The 22,443-nt window shown below is 54.2% G+C and overlaps 1 protein-coding gene across 1 annotated transcript; it reads right to left on the bottom strand.

Moving 5' to 3' along the window:
- TLE5 (TLE family member 5, transcriptional modulator) lies at nt 1–8,658 on the bottom strand. Its single transcript, XM_079703888.1, has 7 exons — nt 8,453–8,658; nt 7,268–7,365; nt 4,859–4,922; nt 3,393–3,437; nt 2,656–2,718; nt 1,204–1,278; nt 1–1,114 (listed from the first exon to the last, which is right to left on the bottom strand). Exons 1-7 carry the CDS (start codon nt 8,477–8,479, stop codon nt 893–895), a joined length of 594 nt encoding a protein of 197 aa, XP_079560014.1. The 5' UTR covers nt 8,480–8,658; the 3' UTR covers nt 1–892.
- Between the last annotated feature and the right edge of the window lie 13,785 nt (nt 8,659–22,443).

Genomic DNA, 22,443 nt, shown 5'->3' with positions numbered 1-22,443 from the left:
AACCGTCTCACATCTTTATTTGAAAGGCACAGCTAAGCCCACCCTCGATACAGCATTTTCACTTCTCTCCGTAGAGATCAAACGACTGAACACAACAAAGGCTGACAGTCTAAAAGGCTATATACAGACACAGGTGTGGGTGTTGCTTTTTTTTTTTTAAACATTTTTGTCTTTTTTTTTAATATCCCTTTTCTTAAAAGACAAGCTAGTATACTGGAAAAAGGAAAAATAAAAAATAAAAACCAAGACAACTTGAGTACCCTCATCTTTATTTGGGAAAGGGAGAAAGGGAATTCTGGGCCACCCACCCCACCCTGTTCCCTGGGCGAAGCTTGCTGTCCCTGGCCCCTTTCTTTCATGGGTGAGGGGACAGAACTAGGTGGGCGTGGGCGACGGGAACTAGCAGAGGGTAAGTGAGTGGGAGGGGCAGACGCGGGGCGCCCAGGGCTGGGAGGGGCAGCTAGCATTGTGTTTGCATGCAGTGCCAGGGTGTGAGGCCAGGGTGTGCCCCGGGGAAGGGGGGGCCAGCGGGCAGACTGTCAGTTACAGGTGTGCGAATTGGGGAAGTGCAGGGGGTGTTGGACCTCTTGAGGTCTTGCTCCCTTCGGACCTGGCCTCCCACTTGCGCCTCCAGGCCTCAGCTTGCCTCATCTGTGGTATGAGTGGGTATTGACCCATTCAGGCTGCAGGGGAGGAGGAGGGAGGCTGGGAGTCGGGGGTAGGAGCCAAGTCAGGGGGTGGCACACAAGCAGGGCGAGGGCCCCAGCAGGCGGCTACCATAAATACTACCAGAGTTGAGCCAATCCCGAACTATACTGTGTCTTACGCTGAATCTTTCTCTCTCTCCGTGTCTGTCTCCCCTTGGTCCCCCCGCCCCCATCCCAGCCGCCCACTAATCCGATTTCTCGCCATCATCCTCCTGGTGGGTGTCACCGTCATGCCCATTCTTGTCCTCCTTGGAGAGGTGGGCCTGGGAGCCCAGCGCCGACAGCGAGAGGAGGCCGGTGCCTGCACTGACCGCCGGCAGCGAAGGGGGCTGCAGCCCCACAGGCAGTGGGGTCAGAGGCAGGGCCAGAGCCTGCAGCTGGGACAGCTGGTGGGCTTGGAGCTGCTGCTGCAGGGCAGAGGAAGGGGAGCGTTAGCCCCCTTGGGCCCACCTGTCCTTCTCCCACCCGCTGCTGCCCCCGAAGACCCCAAACATACTCGGATGATGGAATTCAGCTCAGGAGCAGTGACCTGCTTAGCCCTCTCGATGGCTCCCAAGACTTGCTGCTGGTGCTGGATGGGGGCAGGGTGGAGAGAAATCAACGGATTCGCCCCGATCTTGTTAGGGCTTGTGGCTCAGAGCCCAGAAGAAGCCCAGCTCCCATCTGGACTATTAGAGCCCTCCCTCTCCACGGCTTCCCACGCCTCCCAAAACCCCCCCCTCTCCAGCTGATTCCTTTCATCCAGCCTCAGTCTCTTCATCTGGAAAATGGGATACACAGAGATGCAGAGAAGACCCAAAGGGCTTGGTACCAAAATCTTAGGAAAAAGCTTTTGGGTGAGTCTGAGAAAGCCTGAACCACGACCAATGCCATGTGCAAAGAAGCAGAAGTGCAGTGCACAACCTGGCCAACAGTACAGGGAAGTCCTGGTTCTAAGACCTCAGACCAGGACTGCTGGTCCAAGAGATCTGAGATCTGCTAACCCAAGCTCCTCTTCCTCCACAGCCTGGGAAGGCCCAGTGAGTTCTGGCAGGGCTGGGGCGTGAGTCTGGGTTCAGGGCAATCCCCCACCCTGTACCCCAGCCCTCCCTGAACGTCTGTCTCTCTGGCCAGCAGATGCTAGAATCTGCCAAGCTCCTTCTTTGCCTTGGCTATCAGAGAGCCCCTGTTGTGAACGGAAACCACAAGGCTAGGTCTTCAGGGTCCTAAGAATCCCTTTCTTTGGGGCTTTCATGGTGTCCTCCTGGAATTGTTCCTGGGCATCACCTGAGGGACCCCAAGATATGGGTGGGGGTTAAAGAGAAAATGATGAATTATCAACAGTAAATCTGGCAGAGAGCAGATGGGCCTTACATGACCCAGACGTGTGTGTGTTTGTGTGTGTACAGAGTGGGCCTCACACCAAGAGTCTTAGAACCCCAGGAAACAAAAGAGGAAGAGTTGGGTACCTGGTTCCTGTGTGTCCGTGTACATCTCTTTGTGTCTCTGTGCCGTGTGTTTATGTGTTGCATCTGCGCGTATCTGTGCCTGGTTTGTATGTCTGCCTATGTGTGCTGAGAGCCCCCCGTCCACACAGCGGTCAGCAGGGCCCCGCAGATGAATCTCAGGGGGTGAAAGGCGGAAGCAAAACAGGGAAACAGAATTCTTGGTGCAGTCTTCTCGGCGTAGCTGACATTTTTACAGTGCAATGACTCACTCAGGCTGGGAATTCCACAGCAGGGTGAGGCCCCACCTTCCACTGCCCTACACCCCTGGGGTTTCTCCAACCTGGGGATTCTTCTGCACAGACTGGCTGGTGGCTAGGAGGTCCAGAGAGGGAAGGTATGTGCCCTGGGGCACCCAGCACGCTGCTGCCCCAGATGGCTGCAGGAGGGAGGGCCTGGGGAAAGTTCACGGTCCATCTACCGCCTCCTCCCCGCAGCCCCGGGAGGCTGGGGGCTCCACTTACCTCTTGGGAAAGGTAGGGCAGGACCTGGGCACAGATGCCATTCAGCCTCTTGACGATTTCAGCCTGCAACACACAGACGCTTCAGCCCTGGGCAGCAGCTGGGGCAGGCGCAGACCAGCCCTGGGAGGCCTGGGGGTTCTGTCTAATCTAAGAAGAGGCCAGCTCGGCCCAGGGTCAGGTCAACTCATCGGGCCCATGGGCACCCAATCAGCAGCAAAGGTGGAATCTGAGGCTGGCTCTCTGCCCTGTAGGCTAAGAGCACAGGACAAACCCACGCCCAGCCGCTTGGGGTCCCGGTGGCCCTGGGAAGGTGATGCCCAGCACCTGATAGGTAGTGAGTGCTCCGTGGGAGAGACGGGCAAAGGGGTGGGGGCAGCTGGCATCAGTGCTCTACAACATACCTGAGAGTAGCCTCATCAGGGCACAGATGGCAAGAGCAAGGCTGGAGGGCAAGGGGCAATCTGGGGGTTCCAGGGCGGGTTGGCACATCACCCCTCCCCTGCTGTTTGCAAACGGGAGACAGTGGGGCGGGGGGGTGGCAGGTCCCCGGAAAGTCTCTGCCCCTCCCCCTCAGGGAGAGAAACCCGTCAGGGAGGCCTAAGAAAGAAGGGGGGTGGGTTCGGAGGTAACAGGATACCAGGGCAGACTTGGTGCTCAGCCAAGGGGTGGGCAAGCTCCTACCTGCCTGGGGGAGTGCCGAAGTAAGCGTGGGGCGGAGGAGGGGGAAAGGGGCGTACCTGCTTGTGCATCTCGATGTTCAAGCCGTAGGACATCTCGTAATACTGCATGGGGGGGAGGAGACAGAGAGAAATGGGGGCGGATGAAGGATGGGGGGGCTCCAGAGACAAAGAGATGGGGGGAGTGACAGAGAGAGAGACAACGAGGGGGAGAAGGGGAGAAATGGAGAGATGGGGAGGGGAGGGCAGGCGAAAAAGATGGAGATGGAAGTGGGGAGACACCCACACCAGGCGCTGGGGCCCAGGTGCCTGGTGGGGCTGCTGCGGAAGCTGGGGGAGCTTCAGGGCCCCAGCAGCGGTGTGGGTGCCCTGGTTTCTGGAATAATGATCACCCCCCAACCTCTAACACACACACACACACACACACACAGAGACACACAAACACAGACACACACACAGACACACACACACATACACTCTTTCTTTCTCTCTCTCTCTCTCTCCAAGGCTCCTAATCTTTTATCTTTATGTGTCTTGTCTGCGGGTGGCCCCGGACTCCAGGGAAGTTTGCCTTCCTGGGTATAAATAATCGAGGATAAACAAATCCTGCTGGGTCTGGCTCTGGGGCCAGCAGCGCCCCCCCACCTCACGCCCCAGATCTGACCCTAACCCTTCCCTTGCTCTAAACCATCCCATGGCGCCCCTGTCACCCCAGGGAGGGTGGGGGGGGGGAGCCAAGTTTGTTCCCAGGCCTTTGTGTGGTCTCCCCTTCTCTGCCCAGCAAGCTCCTACTCATCCATCAAGACGCCAGCTGCAATACCCCATCCTCCGTGCAGCCTTTCTCAAACCGGGAGCACCCACTTATGGAGTCCCCCAGTCCCGGGTCCCTCTCTCTGCCCCAGCCCCATCCCTCCCCCTGAGACCAGAGGTTCAGTGTCTGGCTCTGCTTCCCCCGCAGCCTGGGAGAAGTGGGCTCTGGGCTGGACCGAGGTAGTGCGGTGGGGCGTGGGGGTGGGGTGGGGTTGATGCAGAAATTGCCACCTGGTGGGTAGGAAACCGAGCAAGTGATTCTGGCAGTGTGCACGGGCAGGGTCTCAAATGTCAGGCCCAAGAACGCAGTGCCACCCCTTCCCTCCCACCCACGTCAGAGAGTCCTCTTCCCAGGCTCAGGCAAGGAAGGGTTAAGCCTGGGATGCCTGGATCATGGGGGTGGGGAGGGATCTGGCTGCTCCCTCAGTCAGATCCTGGCTTTCCCAGCCATTGGCTCCTTTCCTGCCAAGGACAGCCGGGGGACCTGGCAGGCCCAGGCTGCAACCCGGTGGTTTGGCACCTCGGCCACTGCCTGGGCCGGCAGCCAGGCCAGCAAGACGGACTCAGCCCGGCCCAGGGGCAGGCTGAATGGAGAACTGACCCTGACTCCTCATGCATCCCAGAGGTGGCGGCCAGGGTTCGGGCAACAGCTGCTGGTGCTGGAGGGGGATCTGGGGTCCCCCATCCCTGCCCACTGGACCCCAGGGCTGGCTTACCATCACGTAATGACGTTGCATCTCCGACTTCTCGCTGGCCAGCTTGTCACATTCGAGTTTCAGACTGAAGAAGAACATGGGGAGGGGCGGGGGCTAGGCTGAGGTCCCCCCCATTGTGCAGGGGAGCCCCTAACTTTGGTGGGGTACAGGCAGAAGATGGGGCAGGGGGAGCCTCAGGTGCCCTAGCTAGAAAATGGGGATTATGAAACAAACCTTGCAGATCTGGGGGCAGAGAAAGCAATGAAAATAATAATAAAAATAACAAAAATCAGAGCAAATGCCCTGACTGTAGGTCAGACAGGGATTCAAAGAAACTTTTACCTCTCCTGAAACCCAAAGAGGTCAGGGCTGTTAACATCACTCTGTTTTTACAGATGATGCAATGGACGCCCAGAGAGGTTGAGTGAACGGGCTCAAGGTCACACAGCCAGGAAGCTGGCTTCAGAGGCCACACTCTTGAGCACTGAGGAAAACTCTCCAGCAAAGGAGGAACAAACAGACACTGCGGAGAGGCTGTGAGAGCCGAGTTGGCTGGTAGGGCTCTGGATTGGATTTACCAAGGAATCTTCAAAGGCACCCAAGCCCCTCTTGTGGGTCCTGATTTCCCTAGTGGGGGGGCATAAATTTCCACCATTGGGTAACAGAGATGGTGACCTCCCCTGCCTCTCTCAAGCTCCCCCAGCAAGCATGAGCTTTGGGTATTTCTCAAAGGCCCCTCACGAGGGTGTCAGGGTGACAGGTAAAGAGCTGAGAGCACAAACTCAAGCCAGACAGACTGGGTCTAAAGTTCAACCCTGCTATTTTGATGCTGTGTGACTCTGGGCAAACCCCTCTACCTCTCTGGGTCTTGGTCTCCAAGTCTGTTGAGTTCCAACCTCCGAGGGTGAGGTGGTGAGGATGAAATGAATTAAGACCAGAAACACTCTTAATGCTGGTATTCAGTAAGTACCCAATAAAGACTTAGTTGCTCTTGTAGTCACCTCAGGAGACTGGAGTTTCACTCTGCCAGACTGACCACGACTTGTATACCCCGGTTGGGAGGACAACCACAGTTGGTTTCTCCAATTTTCTTTAAAAATATGCATTTGTTGCCACCGTTAAAAACACAATCAGGCAATTTCATTCCAAACTCTGCATTTCTGGCCCTTCCTGAAGGACTGGTGGATACTGTGTGAGCCCCCAACATGGTAGGACCCCTCAGTGTAAAGCAGGAAGCCCAGGCTCAGCAGATGGAGACTCAAAAGCTCAGAGAGGGGGTGTGGCCTACCCGAGGTCACAGAGCGCTGTGGCAGCAATCTGACCCTCGGTCTCTGGAATTGGATCAGCCCCAGTGCTCACTGTGACGTGGGCATGGGCCAGGCCGGGGTGGGGGAGACACCCCAGGGAAGCTCAGAAAGGCCAGGCCTGCCAGACAAAGCCCCTACCACAGGACCAGAACAAAGTTCCTAGGCCTGCCCTTCAACCAACTGTGCCTCAGTTTCCTCATCTTTGAAATGGGCACAATGATAGGGCAGCAGGAAAGATTAAACAAAAGGATGTATGTTCAATCTTCAGCAAATGGGGAGAGTAGGAAGTACCCCCAAAGAACAAATATATCACTGTTCCCAGTTTCTTCTTGGAGAAAACTCGGGATCCTTCAAAGAATACTTTTGTGTGGGTAAACTAAGGTCCAGAGAGGGCCCAAGACCCCACTGGTATTCGTGGCCATGGACCCCCTTTTGATTCCTAGGCAAAGCCCCCCTCCGTAGCAAAACCTTGAGAATCTGCATTCTTCAACCCAGAGACTGGGTACAAATCTCAGTTCTGCCACTTCCTTGCTGTGCAACACCAGGACATTCCTATCCTCTCTGGGCTTAAGTTTCTCTAAGTGTAAAATGAAGACAATAATAGTTCCTTTCTCTTTAGATCTGGCACATTGGCAGGCCCTTTAGAAACGTTAGATTCAGTTCTAGAAAGAGAATCACCTTTCTGCGGGCTGGCAGGAACCCTTTCTCCAAAACTAGGCAGAGAGAGATAACATGCTACAGATTTTGGTGGGGGGTGGGAGGTGGGGAGGTGGAGGGCCCATCCCCAACTCCAGCTGTTGAGAGGTCTTTTATCCGGTGCAGATTGGGGTGGGGGTGGGGAGAGGGGCTCTGACACCAGACAGCTGAGGCTTTGGGCAAATTATTGAAATTTTTGTGCCTCAGTTTTCTCATCTACAAAATGGGACTGTCTTAAAGACTAAATGAATTTCACATCGGCAAAGTGCTAAAAACAGTGCCTGCCACCTAAGACATTCAACGCCTCTATTTTTCCGGAGCCTAGATATATAGCAGGGGCCACAACCCCCGCTGCAGGCTTCAGTCTTGCCATCTGAGCAGGGGGCTCCAGCTTCTCCCGGGGCGGGTACCACCAGCCCCAGCTCACCTGTGGTACTGAGCCTGCAGCAGCTGAAACTCGTCTTTGATGCGGTCGCAGGAGTCCGAGGTGGTGAATTTCAGTTGCTGGGGGAGGTGCGAAGAGCCCTGTGGGGAGGGACGGCCCGGGTCAGGATCCGGTGGGGCCGCCACCCACCTCTCTCCCCGGCTGCCCCGAGGCAGCGGCCGGCGCAGCTGCAGCGTCCCCCCCCTACGCCCCACTTCCCGGGCCCGTGTTTACAGCCCCCGGAGCGGCCCCCGCCCGCACTTCCTGCCCCCGCCTCTCCGCCCGAAGCCGAAGGGGGTGGGCGCGCCCGGAGGCTCTCGTCCCCCGCCCCCCCCAGGCTGTGGAGGTGCGTTTGAAGGCCCGCCCTTGGTGGGGGGCAGGGTGCGCCCTCTACCGCGCCTCCAAAGCGCCGGGAGGGGGTGCACATCTGAGCGCCCCAACTGCCTCTGGGAGGGGGGAGAACGTGTCCTAGAGGGTCCCTCCCCAAGCTGGCGGCGTGGGAGGGGGTGATGAGGCTTCCTTGCAAACTCCCCTTGAGGGAGGGGCCTCTCTAAGCACCCGAAATCTTCCGGGGGGGCCCACCCCAGATGCCTAGCACCCTTCCTCCGGGCCGAGCTCTTCCGGGAGGGGTGCGCCTCCGGTCTCCCCCACTCCCAGGCCCCGAAAGCAGCCCCGGCGTTAGAGGTGCCTGGTGGGGCTCCCGGGGCGCCCCAGGCCCGAGGAGAAGGCCGCCGAGGCCCAGGCTGGCTTGATGGGGGGGGGGGGCCCAGGGCCCAGGAGCTGGGGTCGGGGCTGGGGGGATCTGAGCTGGGATCTGGAGGGGACCTGGCTTGGGAGCTAGGGGGGTGCTCTGGGCCCGGAAGCTGGGAGGGGGACCGGGAGCTACGGGGGATGGGAGGGAGCCCCGGAGCTGGGGGTGGGGAGTAGCGCTGGGCCCGGAGCTGGAGGGGACTGGGCCTAGGAGGTGGGGGGGAGACGCCGAGCTGGGGGTGGGGGAGGTCCGGCTGGGATCCGGAGCGGGGGGCGCAGGGCCCGAATCTGGGGGATGGAAGGGTCCGGCTGGGAACTGGGGGGACCGGGCCAGGACCTGGGCGGACGCAGGGCCCGGAGCTGGGGGGATGGCCCGGCCGGGAACTGGGGTTGCCGGGCCCGGATGGGGGGGGCGCCGGGCCGGCGGGCCCCGCTTACCGAATGCCTGCTTTGTGGAAACATCATGTCAGTCGCGGCGGGGGGCGCGGGCTGCGCCCCGGCTGTGCGCCCCGGCTCGGGCTGCTCGGGGCGCCGGGCGGCCGCGCCTTTGTCCCGGCGCCGATCGGCAGCTCCCGGGGCCGCCGCCGCCGCCTCCCGCGCCCGGCCTCGCCCGCTTCCTGCGCCCCCTCCCCGCGCGCCCGGCCCCGGCGCGCCCCGGGCCCCGCTTCCTGCGCGCCCGGCGCCCCTCCCCGCCCCTCCCCGCCGCCCGCCTCCCCGCACGCCCGGCCGCCGCTCCTATTGTCTAATGGCGGCGACGCCGGCAGTGGCCGCGGCCTCGGCTGAGCGGAGGCTCCGGCTCCACCTGCTGCTGCCGCCGCTGCTGCCGCTGCTGCTTCCCGGGCCCCGTGCGCGCCGCCGAGGGGGGGGGGGCGCGCGCCCGGGGAGGCCCGCGGATCCCCACCCATCCGCCTCCCCCGGGCCGGCCGGCGCAGTGACCTTGGGTCCGGCGCGCCCCCGCCTCGCCGCGGCCCTTCCCGGCCGGGTGGCCCTGGCAGCCGCCAGGGCCTCGGTTTCCCCATGTGTCAGAGCCGGGGGGCCTGGCTGCCCCCATGGAAACCGCCGGCGCAGTCATGGCGCGACCCGGACGCGTGCCAGGGACATGCTCTGTAATCTTGGCTCACGGGCTGTTCTCTGAGCCTTGGTTTCCTCTTCTGTAGAAAGGAGGTGGTGATACCGACTTCCTGCGAGCCATGCTTTCAACACACATTTATGGAGCGCCTACTGTGTTCCAGGCCGCTCCAGGACGTGGGGGTGGGAAGGGGTACAAAGTCCCGACCCTGGTGGAGATGACATGAGACGGCAAACACATGAACCAAAACCCTGGCAGGTCAGAAGGTGGTAACAGCTATGGAGAAAACAAAGCAGGAGGGAGGGCTGGGAAGGTGCGATTTTTCGCAGAGGGAGGTCAGAGGGGGCCTGATTGGCCTCTAAGAGGACCCGAAGGTGAGAGAGCGTGAGAGAGCGAGCCAGTAGGCCGTGGGGGTGGTGGCTTATACAAGTAGGGAGAAACGCCAGTGCAAAGGCCCTGAGGCAGCACTGTGGCTGGCACGGGGTGGGGTGCTTGGGAGGAGATGGGGGCAGGGAGGCAGCAGCTTCCTGCATTCACGCAGGGGCGCTGCTCCCAGAAGGGCCTGCGCTTGGGTTAATGATCTGCCGTTTTGGTCTGGAAATTCCTAATAATTTTTGAACAAGGGGCCTCACAGTTTTGTTTTGCAATTTTTGAACAAGGGCCCTGCAAATTCAGTAGCTGGTGATGGGACCGGACAGATGGTGCAGGGCCTTGGGGTCTGTGGCAAGGACTTAGGCTTTTACTCAGTGAGGTCGGAGCCCTGGAGGGCTGTGGGCAGAGGAGGGACAGGACTAACTCAGGCCTCGAAGAAGCTGCTGAAATAATACACGTGAACCCCCAGCAAGTGCTAAATAGACAAGCTCTTAATTACCACTCTCACCATCAACTATGCACCTTGCCTCCTGGATGGGCCTTGGGTTTTCCCATCTGGAGTTAGGACTCTGGTCACCTGTCCTGGGCAGAGGAAGGGTTAGGACTAGGTTGACATGAGTAAGCAAACAAAACTGAAGCCCCTTCCACCCAAAAAGCCCTTCAAGATAAAACAGTACTTTAACACCGTATTTTTTTTTTCTTTTTCCTGTGGCCACCCAGTGCGGCTTGCGGGATCTCAGTTCCCTGACCAGGGATTGAACCCAGGCCATGGTAGTGAAAGCCCGGAACACGATATTTTTTAAAATAAAAATTAATGCCAAAAATTCATCACGAGCAAGATAACACATTAAATAAGACAGCATCTTGGACTTCCCTGGCGGTCCAGTGGTTAAGATGCCAGGCTTCCATTGTAGGGGGCCGGGTTCAATCCCTGGTCAGGGAACTAAGGTCCCACATGCCACAGGGCATGGCCTAAATAAATAAACAAACAAATAAATAAAACAGCATCCAGTGGGGCCAGAGACGAGTTAGGAGGATGCAGGGTCTCCCTAGTCCCAATGCCCTAAGAGAAAAAGTGCAAACTTTTAGAAAGTTTACTATTCCTGGGGAATTCCCTGGTGGTCCAGTGGTTAGGACTCATTGCTTCCACTGCTGGGGACATGGGTTGGATCCCTGGTCGGGGAACTAAGATCCCACAAGCTGTGTGGTGCAGCCAAAAAAAAAAAGTTATAGAAAGTTTACTATTCTGAATGGTTCCAGAATATGCAGACCTCACAAATCGTATTGGGGTCCCTGAGTGGAACAGGCTATAGAATTTTCAGGGCCCAGGGCCAAATGAAAACGCAGGGCCTCAGGTTCAGAAAGGATCAGGAATTTCAGGATGGTGACAACAGAGTTTTAAACTCAGAGCAGGGCCCTTCCTTCAAGTGCAGGGTCCTGTAAGACTGCACGAGTCAGAGGCCCAAGAAACCAGCCCTGTTCCTACACAGGGACCAGACACCGTTTCTCCTGGGAGGCCCTCTGCATCTAGGCAGGCAGCTCCAAGTATTAGAGCTCTTGGTGACCATTTTAGCAGACCCTAGACTTGGGTGGGCAGAGATGGACACAGACATCTCCAGTACAGTGGGGTTAGGGCAGGCCTTTCACCATGTAGTAGAGAAGCCTGGAAGTGTGACCCAGACTATGAATAAACCGACCCACCTATTTAATGAATTAATTTATTTTTGGTTGCGTTGGGTCTTCATTGCTGTGCGCCAGCTTTCTCGTGGTGAGCGGGGGCTACTCTTCGTTGCGGTGCGCGGGCTTCTCGCTGTGGTGGCTTCTCTTGTTGCGGAGCATGGGCTCTATAGGCACGTGCACTTCAGTAGTTGTGGCACACGGGCTTAGCTGCTCTGTGGCATGTGCGATCGTCCTGGACCAGGGCTCGAACCCATGTCCCCTGCATTGGTGGTGCGCCACCAGGGAAGTCCCTGTTTAAGTTTTTAGGTGTACAGCAAAGTGAATCAGTTATATATATACATCACTCTTTTTTTAGATTCTTTTCCCATATAGGCCATTACAGAGTATAGAGTTCACTGTGCTATATAGTAGGTCCTTATTAGTTATCTATTTTGTATATAGTAGCGTGTATATGTCAATCCCAATCTCCCAACTTATCCCTCCCCACCCCTTACCCCCCGGTAACCATAAGTTTGTTTTTTACATCTGTGACTCTACTTCTGTTTTTTTTTTTGTTTTTTTTTTTTTGTTTTGTGGTACGCGGGCCTCTCACTGTTGTGGCCTCTCCCGCCGCGGAGCACAGGCTCCGGACGCACAGGCTCAGCAGCCATGGCTCACGGGCCCAGCCGCTCCGCGGCATATGGGATCCTCCCAGACCGGGGCACAAACCCGTATCCCCTGCATCGGCAGGCGGACTCTCAACCACTGCGCCACCAGGGAGGCCCTCTACTTCTGTTTTGTAAATAAGTTCATTTGTACCCTTTTTTTTAGATTCCACATGTAAGCGATATCATAGATATTTGTCTTTTTCTGTCTGATTTACCTCACTCAGTATAACAATCTCTAGGTCCATCCATGTTGCTGCAAATGGCATTATTTTGTTCTTTTTTATGGCTGAGTAGTATTTCATTGTATATGTGTACCACATCTTCTTTATTCATTCCTCTGTTGATGGACATTTAGGTTTCCATGTCCTGGCTATTGTAAATAGTGCTGCTGTGAACATTGGGGTGCATGTTTCTTTTCAAATTATGGTTTTCTCCAGGTATATGCCTAGGAGTGGGATTGCCGGGTCATATGGTAGCTCTATTTTTAGTTTTTTAAGGAACCCTCATAGTGTTCATACCAGTTTACATTCCCACCAACAGTGTAAGAGGGTTCCATTTTCTCCACACCCTCCTACCTGTTTGAGTTTTTACCATGAACCAGTCTCTGCTTTAGCATTTTAACCCTGAGTACTACCATTATGCCCATTTGAAATATGGGGAAATTAAGGCACCGAGAGGTTGAGAGACTTGGCCAAAATCACATAGCTGGTGGGTGGCAGCATCATGATGTTAACGCAGGTCCTTGGGCCCTTGATCACTATGCAGTCCTGCCCCTCCAGGTGGGGTGTGAAGGCAAGTCATGGTGGGAACACTGGCTGGAGAGGGCCAGGACCCCAGATGATGCAGGACCTGCATTCTGCACTGAGGAGTTGGGCTTGTACCTGGAGGGCACTAGGGAGCCATGGAAGAGTTTAGAGCAGGGTTTGTCAGTCTGTACTCTCGACATTCTGGCCCGAATCATTCTCTGGTGGGGGGGCGTCCTGGGCACTGTGGGGTATTGAGAAGCATCCCTGGCCCCCACTCACTAGATCCCAGGAGTACCCTCAGTCCCAAGTGTCCCTCAGGGCAGAATTGCCCCCAGCTGAGAAGCCCTGGCTTAGAGCAGCAGAGAGAGACCACCAGGACAAGTGGTAGAAAATGCTTACTGATAGTGGGAATGGATGCAGATGAGGTGGGAGGTCAGGAGACCAGGGGGGACCCCCAAACTAAGGCTCAGGAGAGGTGCAGGCTGGGCCGGGCCCTGCTGTGTGGAGGAGCTTTTGCGGGTAGAAAGAGCAGAATGCCAGCAAGTCAGGGAAAGGCAGGGCAGCAGCCTGCAGCCCAGGAGGGAATAGTCTTCATCGTATAATTAATTTGGGGGAAACTGGAGCTTTTGAAGACCTTCCTGTCTGGGAAGCTGCCATCCCACACCCCCCAGCTCCTACCCATCACCTACTCCTTGGGTCCACATCCTGATCTTTCCTCTCCCTGGGGTTCTTAGGGCCACATCTGGGGCCAAGTTGGGGCGGGGATCTGTCTCATGTATCCAATAGCCTGAGACCAGCCTCGCAGCCTGCTTACAAATGAGCGCTGGGCCCCGTGCCTCCAGGGCAGAGCCAGGCGCTGGCTGGCGCATGATGGATGGGGCTGCAGGGCCATTAATCAGAGGCGGGGGAGGAAACAGGTGGCTGCCGTGTGCACAGGGACCTCCCTGTGATAGGCCTGGTGGAGCTGGGGCCTCAGCTGTCCGGGCCTGGGTTTGAGCCCTTGGCTGCCATAACCTGGCTAGGTGACCCCAGGGCAGTATGAGTTTACTGCTCTGTACCCTAGTGCCCCCCTCCCCAAAGGGAGCTGTTATTCATTCATTCCCTCAGTAAACATTTATTGCACCTACTGTGTGCCAAGCATGGCTCTAAGTGGAGGTTTATAGCAGTGATTAAGGAGGACAAAAATCCTTCCCCTTGCAGAGCAGACAGGCTTTAAATACTTGACTCAGGTCCTGCCCCTCCTCTACCCACAGCCTGCCAGGGTCCCACCTCTCTCGGGGTAAAAACCCAAGTCCTCCCCAAGGCCCTGCAAGACCTGCCCCATCCCCTCCCTGCCCTCCCCTCCTCCCTCTCTCCCCCTTGCTCACTCTGCTCCAGACACAGGGGCCTCCTGGCTGTTTCTCCAATACACCAGGCCCGGTCCTGCCCCAGGGCCTTTGCACTCACTGTTCCCTCTGCCTGGAAAGCTCATCCCCACAACCCAGTTTGGCTAATTCCTTTGTCTCCTTCCAGTCTTGACTTAAATGTCACCTTCTCAGTGAGGCTGTATTGTGACTTTCCTATTTAATTCTGGCAGGGCTGGGACTAGGATGAGTGTACTTTCTAGTAAGGCACTTTCTTCAGGTGTAAAATTTAAGATCAAAATCTCAGTCAACAAGATAAATACTATTTTAGTGCAATCGATTTTTGAATTGTGGTAAAATACACATACAATTTACTATGAGAGACATTTAATACATTCACAATGGCGTGCAACCATCATGTCTATCCAGTTCCAAAACATTCCATCGGGAATTCCCTGGCGGTCCAGTGGTTAGGACTCTGAGATTCCACTGCTGGGGGCCCGGGTTCGATCCCTGGTTGGGGAACTAAAATCCCACAAACTGTGCGGTGCAGCCAATAAATAAATAAATAAAATTTATAAGGAAAAGAAACCATTCCATCACCCCCATAAGAAGCCCCATCCCCATTAGCATCCCCCCACCCTGCCCCTTGAAACGACTAGTACACTTTCTGTGGATTTGCCTGTTCTAGACATTTCATATAAATGAATCATATACTATGTGACCTTTCGTGTCTGGCTTCTCTCACTGAGTATCATGTTTTCAAGGCCCATGCACATTGTATTGTATGTCAGTGATTCATTCCTTTTTGTGGCTAATGTTCCATTGTAAGGATGGACCACATTTTGTGTATTCATTCATTTGTCTGTTGATGGACACTTGGGTTGTTTCCACTTTTTGACCATTGTGAATAATGCTGCTGTGACCATTCCTATATAGGTTTTTATGTGAATGTATTATTTTATTTCCCTTGGGTGTAGACCCAGAAATGGAATTGCTGGGTCATAGGGTAATCCTATGTTTAATTTTCGAGGAATCACCAAACTATATTCCACAGCAGCTGTACCATTTTACATTCCCAGTCGCAGTGCACAAGGGTTCCAATTTCTCCACATCCTTGCCAATAATTGAAATTGTCCTTAAAAAAAAAATATATATATATATATATAAAATACCCATTCTAGTGGGTGTGAAGTTGTATCTCAATGTGGTTTTGATTTGCATAAGGCAATATTTGAACAAATCAAAAGTAATGAAAAAATTTCCATGATGAATAAAATTTCAGAATTTTAAATAAAAACAGGATCCAGCCCTTCACTTGCATCACCAGCTTTACTTGACTCCCTCCTCCCAGCCCTGTGGCAGCTGCTCCTCGTCCCCCACCCTTCCTAAACCAGTAATGAGGTCAATGAGGGATTTTAGTTCCCCGACCAGGGATTGAACCCACACACCCTGCAGTGGAAGTGCCAAGTCCTAACCACTGGACCGCCAGGGAAGTGAATGGGGGAGGAGTGGGATGAACCAGAGGGGAAGATGCAGACTGGGGTTCAGATCCTTTGCTGTGCAACTTCTGTGCAACCTCCAAGCCTTGATTTTCCTTCTCCATAAAGTGGAAACCTTCTCTAAAAAATGGGGACCATGGCAGGAGAGTGACCCCGCAATTCCACTCCTAGGTATATACCCAAAAGAATTTTAAAAGCAAGGATTCGGGGACTTCCCTGGTGGCGCAGTGGTTAAGAATCCACCTGCCAGTGCAGGGGACATGGGTTCGAGCCCTGGTCCGGGAAGATCCCACATGCCGCGGAACAGCTAAGCTCTGTGCGCCACAACTACTGAGACTGCGTGCCACAACTACTGAAGCCCGTGCACCCAGAGCCCGTGCTCCACAACAAGAGAAGCCACCACAATGAGAAGCTGGTGCACTGCAATGAAGAGTAGCCCCCGCTCGCCACAACTAGAGAAAGACCGCGCGCAGCAGCAAAGACTCAATGCAGCCAAAAATAAAATAAAAATAAAAAGCAAGGATTCAAACAGATATTTGTACACCAATGTCCATAGCACCATTATTCACAATAGCCAAGAGTGGAAACAAATCTCCATCAACAGAGGAATGGCTAAACAAAATTAACCATCTTACCTGTTTTTAAGTGCACAGTTCAGTGGCAGTAGGTGCACTCACGCTGTCATGCAGCCATCGCCACCATCCATCTCCAGAACTTTCTCATCTTCACAAACTGAAACTCTTTCCCCATTAAACACTCCCCAGCCCCTCCCCCAGCCCCTGGCCCCCACCAACTATTTTCTGTCTCTATGGTTTTGACTCCTCTAGGACCTCCTATGAGTGGGATCAGACAGTATTTGTCCTTCCGTGTCTGTCTTATTTCATTCAACATGCTTTAAAGAAGCCCCGTCCCCATGAGCAATCACCCCCTCCCGCTCCCCCAGCCCCTGACAACCAGGAATCCACTCTGTCTCTGTGGATTTGCCTGTTCTGGACGTTTTCCACCAATGGAATCACACACTGGGTCCTTCTGTGTCTGACTTCTCTCACTGAGCATCATGTTCTCAAGGGTCCATCCACGTGGTAGCGAGTGTCAGTGCTTCTCTCCTTTTCATGGCTGAGTGATGTGCCCGCGTGTGGAGGGACTACCTTTTGTTCATCTATTCATCTGTTGATGAACGTTTGGGGTGTTTCTACTTTTGGGCTATTGTGAGTAGTGCTGCTGTGTACAGATTTTCATGTGGACACGTATGTTCATTTCTCTTAGGTAGGTACCGAGGAGTGGAATTGCTGCATCAGATGGAAACTCCAGGTTTAACTTTTAGAGAAACCACCAAACTGATTTCCACTGTGGCTGCCCCATTTTCCATTCCCAACAGCTCTGGAGGAGGGTTCAGATCTCCCTACATCTTTGCCAGGGCTTATTATTGCCTGTAACTTTTTTTTTTTTGGCCCTGCACATGCGCAGGATCTTAGTTCCCCCAACCACAGATTGAACCTGGCCACAGCAACAAACAATAGTAATGATGCTGCGGATGGCACAGACTTCCTGCATGCTGGGAACCAGTCTAAGTCTTCTTTACGCATTTATTTACTAGTAACCCATTTTGCAAATGGGGACAAGAGAGGCTCAGAGACAGTGTGGCCCATCTGGAGGTCACCAGCCTGGCAGGGGCTGGGAACCCAGCCCTCTAGGCCTTGTCACTGCCCCCCAGGGCTGAGCTTGACAATAAGTGTGTTTTGTTTTTGTGCTTTTCCTTCTCCCCGGAGTTTCTGGCTGCACCCTTGGGAGCCTGGCATTGGCAGGGCCGGGAGCCACTGTTGGGGTGTTTAAAGGCCTTTAAAAAGTGTTCCCAGGGGACTTCCCTGGTGGCGCAGTGGTTAAGAATCCGTCTGCCAATGAAGGGGAAACAGACGGGTTCGAGCCCTGGTCCGGGAAGATCCCACATGCCGCGGAGCAACTAAGCCTATGAGCCACAACTACAGAGCCTGTGCTCTAGAGCCCGTGAGCCACAACTACTGAAGCCTGTGTGCCTAGAGCCTGTGCTCCGCAACAAGAGAAGCCACCCAGTGAGAAGAGTAGCTCCCACTCGCCGCAACTAGAGAAAGCCCGCAGCAATGAAGACCCAACGCAGCCATAAATAAATAAATAAATAAATAAATAAATAAAAGTGTTCCCAGCCTTTCCCTGGGGCTGCGTGGTAATTAAGTGTTGTAATTAGGAGGCGTGATTAGGAGGCCACCCCCAGCAGGCGTGTCTCTGGGGACATCTGGGGACTGTGGGGAGCAGGGAGGCGTGGCTGCCCACCTGGCCTGCCCTTCAGAGGCCCCCACTGGCTCCTCTGAGATACCTAAGGGCCAAGTGCTAGCTGCAGCTTTGCAGCTGGTGGGCTGTGTGGCTCTGGACAACTCTCTGTCCCTCTCTGGGCCTCTGCTTTCCCATCTATGTAGTAAGGGAGGGCATAGTGCAGACCCCACAGGACCTGCACCTCTCCCCTTGCTCCCTGGTGCCTAGATCCCTCCACCTACCCCCCACCCCAACAAAATAAATATCCTCTTCGTTGTAAGAGGCCAGAGTCTACTAAGCTCTTTCATATCCCCAGCACTGCTCCGAGCCCTTGAGGTGGGCATGATGATCACTCCCATTTTACAGCTGAGGAAACTGAGGCCCAGGGAATTTGAGAAATGGACTCAGGAACACACAGCCTATGAAAGGAAGAGCTAGGATTTAAACCTCAATCGCCATCCTAAGACCACAAGCAAATATTTCCCAACATGCTACTGAATGTGGGCAAAACTTTTAGTGTTTTGCATGAGTGCTATGGAATAAATGGTGTCTTCCCTACAACAAACTTGTGCTAAAGCCCTGATCCTCTGTGGGCTAGTATTAGGAGGTGGGGCCTTTGGGAGGAGGTTAGGGTTAGATGAGGTCATGAGGGTGGGGCCCTCATGGTGGGATTAGTGTCCTTATAAGACGAGGAAGAGGCCAGAACTATCTCTCTGCTATGTGAGGACACAGCAAGAGGCGGCTCTCTGCCACCTAAGGAGAGAGCTCTCACCAGACACTGACCCTGCTGGCACCTTGGTCTTAGACTTCCAGTCTCCAGAATGGTGAGAAAATAAATTTCAGTTGTTTAAATCAATCAGTCTATGGTGTTATGTTATGGCAGCCCAAGTAGACTAAGGCAATGAGTTATGTGATTTAATCCCCAGAATAATCCCAGGAGGAAGTAGCTATAGCTGAGGAGACCCAGAGGCTCAGAGAGGGCAAGACACACCCCTAAGGTCGCACAGACAGGAATGACAGAGATGAGATTCCAACTCCAGTCTGGCCAGTTCTGAGTCCTGCCTGTGCCTGTATGTCCCTAAACTTCCCCATCCCCACCCCCACCCCAAGCCAGTCCTGGGAGGAAGTGTAGCCTCCTGGTTAATAGACAGAGGTGAGTTCAAATCCTCACTCCGGCCTTCTACTTGCTGAGTGACTGGGACCAAGGCACATCCTCTGTCTGCACCTCCATCTCCTCATCGCAAACAGGAGTCCTAACAGTTCCAGAAAGTTGTGAGGATGGAATGAAATGAGATGTGAGGGTCCCTTAGCTGGGCATTAGCACAGAGTAAGAGCACTTGGTAAAAAAAATTATTTTCTTTCTTTCTTTCTTTCTTTCTTTCTCTCTCTCTCTCTTTCTCTCTCTCTCTCTCTCTCTCTCTCTTTCTCTCTCTCTCTCTCTCTTCCTTCCTTCCTTCCTTCCTTCCTTCCTTCCTTCCTTCCTTTCTTTCTTGCCACACCATGCGGCATGCGGGATCGTAGTTCCCTGACCAGGGATTGAAGCCGTGCCCCCTGCAGTGGAAGCGTGGAGTCCTAACCACTGGACTGCCAGGGAGTTCCCTAAAAAATTTTTTTTAATTAAAAATTTTTTAAAAATTTAAAAAGAGCACATGGGCAGCTGTCTTCTCTGAACCTCAGTTTCTTCTTCTATACAATGAGCATAACGTCAGTACCTACCTTTGTAAAGTGCTTGAGTCAATGACAGTAAAGTGCTCAGAACAGGGTCTGGTGCCAATGAAAGCTTGATATACAATAATTTTTTTAAAAGTTCATAAATTCAAATACATCCACCAACGTGGAGACATACAGTGCCCACGGACACACACACACACCGGGACCCCTCCTGTCCAGGGATGAGCGGATGAGTGGCTGCTTTCTCTACCAGTTGGGTTGTCCACCTGGGTTACTGCAGAGCTCCCCTGCCTATTTGCATTAAATGTAAATTAACTGAATGAAAGGAAATTTAAAAATTGAGTTCCTAGGCTGCACAGGCCACATCTCAGGGGCTCATTAGTCACTGGGACTGGTGACCATCACACTGGACAGTGAAGGTGCCCATTATTGCTCACCACAGCAGGGTATTCTATGGAGAGCATGGTCTCGAAAGTTCTAGAGCAGTGGTTTTCAGCCAGGGGTGATTCTGCCCCCAGGGGACACCAGGTGATGTCTGGGGACATCTGTGGTTGTCACGAATGGGGGGATCCTGGCATTGAGTGGGTGGGGGCCAGGGAGGCTGCTCCACTTCCCACAGAGCCCAAGATGGACCCCCAGAGAATGATCTGGCCCCAAATGTAATGGGGGGGAGACCCCGTGTTAATTATTTTGGGAAAATTTGTGTCTGATCCCTGCTCACATAACATGCCAGGATAAATCCCCGATGGTCAGGCAGTGTAAACCAGGGGGGTCCCCAGTGTCTGAGTCACCTCCCCTCCCTCCCTCTCAGTTGTGTATTTAAATGTGTGCAGCATCCAGGACCTCAGAGGTCAGACGGTCATGGAACCCAGTCTCCTGGGGGTCCGTGGAATCCCTAACCCCGGGGGTCTCAACTTGGGTGACCATGCCCCCAGGGGACACTGGGAGATGTCTGGGGATATTTGTAGTTCTCATACTGGGGGGGCTCCTGGCATCGAGTGGGTGGGGGCCAGGGAGGCTGCTCCACACCCCACAGAGCCCATGACGGTCCCCCAGAGGATGAGCCGGCCCCATGTCAGCAGTGCTGGGGCGACCCTGGGGTAGGGCAATGGATCTCAAACCTGTCCCCAGACCGGCTTCCTCTGGAAGCTTGGAGGAATGCAAAATCTCTGGCCCTGCCCCAGCCAGGACTGCTGTTCACATTTTACAATGCACAGCTCAGCCCAAATGTCCACAGTGCGGGGGGAGCAGAGGAGGGTACCCTGGACTAGAGCTATGGGAGCCACACCGTTATATTATTACACTGATATTGATGGAAATGAGATGAAATGAAAGACGCATGTCCTCTCAGGGGCTCAGTGGACACAGGCGGCGAGGATGTTGGACAGCACCGAGTTAGAATACTGCCATCCTGGCGGAAAGTGCTGGTGGGCAGCGCCCCGTCGAGACCCTCCCTGGGGTCAGGCCAGGCTGGCAGCGCTGGCTCCACTCCCTGCACAGGGGAGCGGAGGCCGCGGTTCCACGACCGTCCACATGGGGGCAGCGTGTCCCAGGACCTGCACCCCGGGAGGGAGGCTGAGCAAGGAGCCCTCATCCCCTCCGCTTGCACATCCTTGGGGAGCGCCCACCGCGGGCCAGGCTCTGGGCTGGACACGGAGCTGCACACCAGACAGTCGGGTCCAGTTAACCCCCTCTGCGCTTGGACACTGGTGCAGGTCATGCTCTGTGCGGAGCCGGCCTGGGCACTGTGGGGTGTTGAGCAGCCCCTATCCAGTTGATGCCGAAAGCCCCCCACAGTGTGACAAGCATAGAAGTCCCCTGACATCTCCCGGTGTCCCCTGGGGGCAGAATCACCCCCCCCCCCCAAGTCATGACAAGCAGAAATGTCACCAACTTGCTGACCGTCTCTTGGTGGGGCAACATTACCCCCAGTTGGGAATCACCATTCCAGTGAATCAACTCATCACACACATCAATATTTAAATTATGAAATAAGATGCAGTCTAAGGAGTTCCCCGGTGGCATAGTGGTTAGGATTCTGGGCTTTCACTGCCGTGGCCCAGGTTCAATCCTGGTGTGGGAACATACTGCAAGCTGTGTGGTGTGACCAAAAAAAAAAAAAAAAAAGTAAGAAAAGGACATTAAAAAAAAAAGACTCACACACACACAAAAAAGACTCAGTCTATAAAGGGGGAGGGGGGTTTCAAACTTTTTTGACCATGACATCTTCACCCAGTAAAACTAAATTAATTAATTAATTAAAAAATTTATACACACATGCTCAGGACACACATTTAAATTCAGACATCATCCCAATAAAAGTTGCCCAAGATAACAGTTGCTGTTGCCCAGCATGAAGCATTGTATTTCCTATTCTGTATCGCTGAAAATAAAAATGTGGGTCATGACCCACTAAATTGATTTCTCGACCTGCAGATGGCCAAAACCAATGACTCAGAGTCCAGGCTGGGAAGGACCCAAACCAGAAACCCTAACCCTGAAGCCTGTTGACCTCAAGCAAGATAGCTTTATGCTGGGGTCACAGCATGGAAAATGGTCAATGGCTACTGTCATGACCTTGACACGTTTTGCAGACACAACGTGGATGGAGGCTAGGCATGGAGAGCTAGTGGCCCGGCTGCACATATATGAAGTTCAAGAGCAGGTCAAACTAATCCAATGAAGACATGGGCAAAGGACTTGAGTAGACTTTTCTACAAAGAAGATACACAAATGGCCAAGAAGCGCTTGAAAAGATGTTTGACATTATTTGTCATCAGGGAAATGCCAATCAAAACCACAGGGAGATACCACTTCACACTCATTAGGACATCTATGAAAAAAAAACAAAAAACAAACAAACAGAAAACCTAGAAAGTAACCAGTGTTGGCGAGGATGGGGAGAAATCAGAACCATCATGCTCGGATGGTGGGAATGGAAAATGGTGCAGCCCCTGTGGAAAACAGTCTGGCAGTTCCTCAAAAGGTCAGACATAGGGCTTCCCTGGTGGCACAGTGGTTGAGAGTCCGCCTGCCGATGCAGGGGACACGGGTTCATGCCCCGCTCTGGGAGGATTCCGCGTGCCGCGGAGCGGCTGGGCCCGTGAGCCATG

The sequence above is a fragment of the Hyperoodon ampullatus genome (genome assembly GCF_949752795.1).
Source record: "Hyperoodon ampullatus genome assembly, chromosome: 4".
In the NCBI taxonomy this organism is placed as follows: domain Eukaryota; kingdom Metazoa; phylum Chordata; class Mammalia; order Artiodactyla; family Ziphiidae; genus Hyperoodon; species Hyperoodon ampullatus.
The sequence above is the reverse complement of the archived record's forward strand: the minus strand, read 5'-3'. Positions and strand labels throughout refer to the sequence as shown.

What these genes read in the sequence shown, in the direction of transcription:
- TLE5 (XM_079703888.1), bottom strand. Translation starts at nt 8,479, where the DNA reads ATGATGTTTCCACAAAGCAGGCATTCG. An exon ending in CTGCAGGCTCAGTACCACAG is followed by an intron (nt 4,923 to 7,267) that starts GTGAGCTGGGGC and finishes GTTCTTCTTCAG; the next exon opens with TCTGAAACTCGAATGTGACA. An exon ending in ACATCGAGATGCACAAGCAG is followed by an intron (nt 2,719 to 3,392) that starts GTACGCCCCTTT and finishes TGTGTGTTGCAG; the next exon opens with GCTGAAATCGTCAAGAGGCT.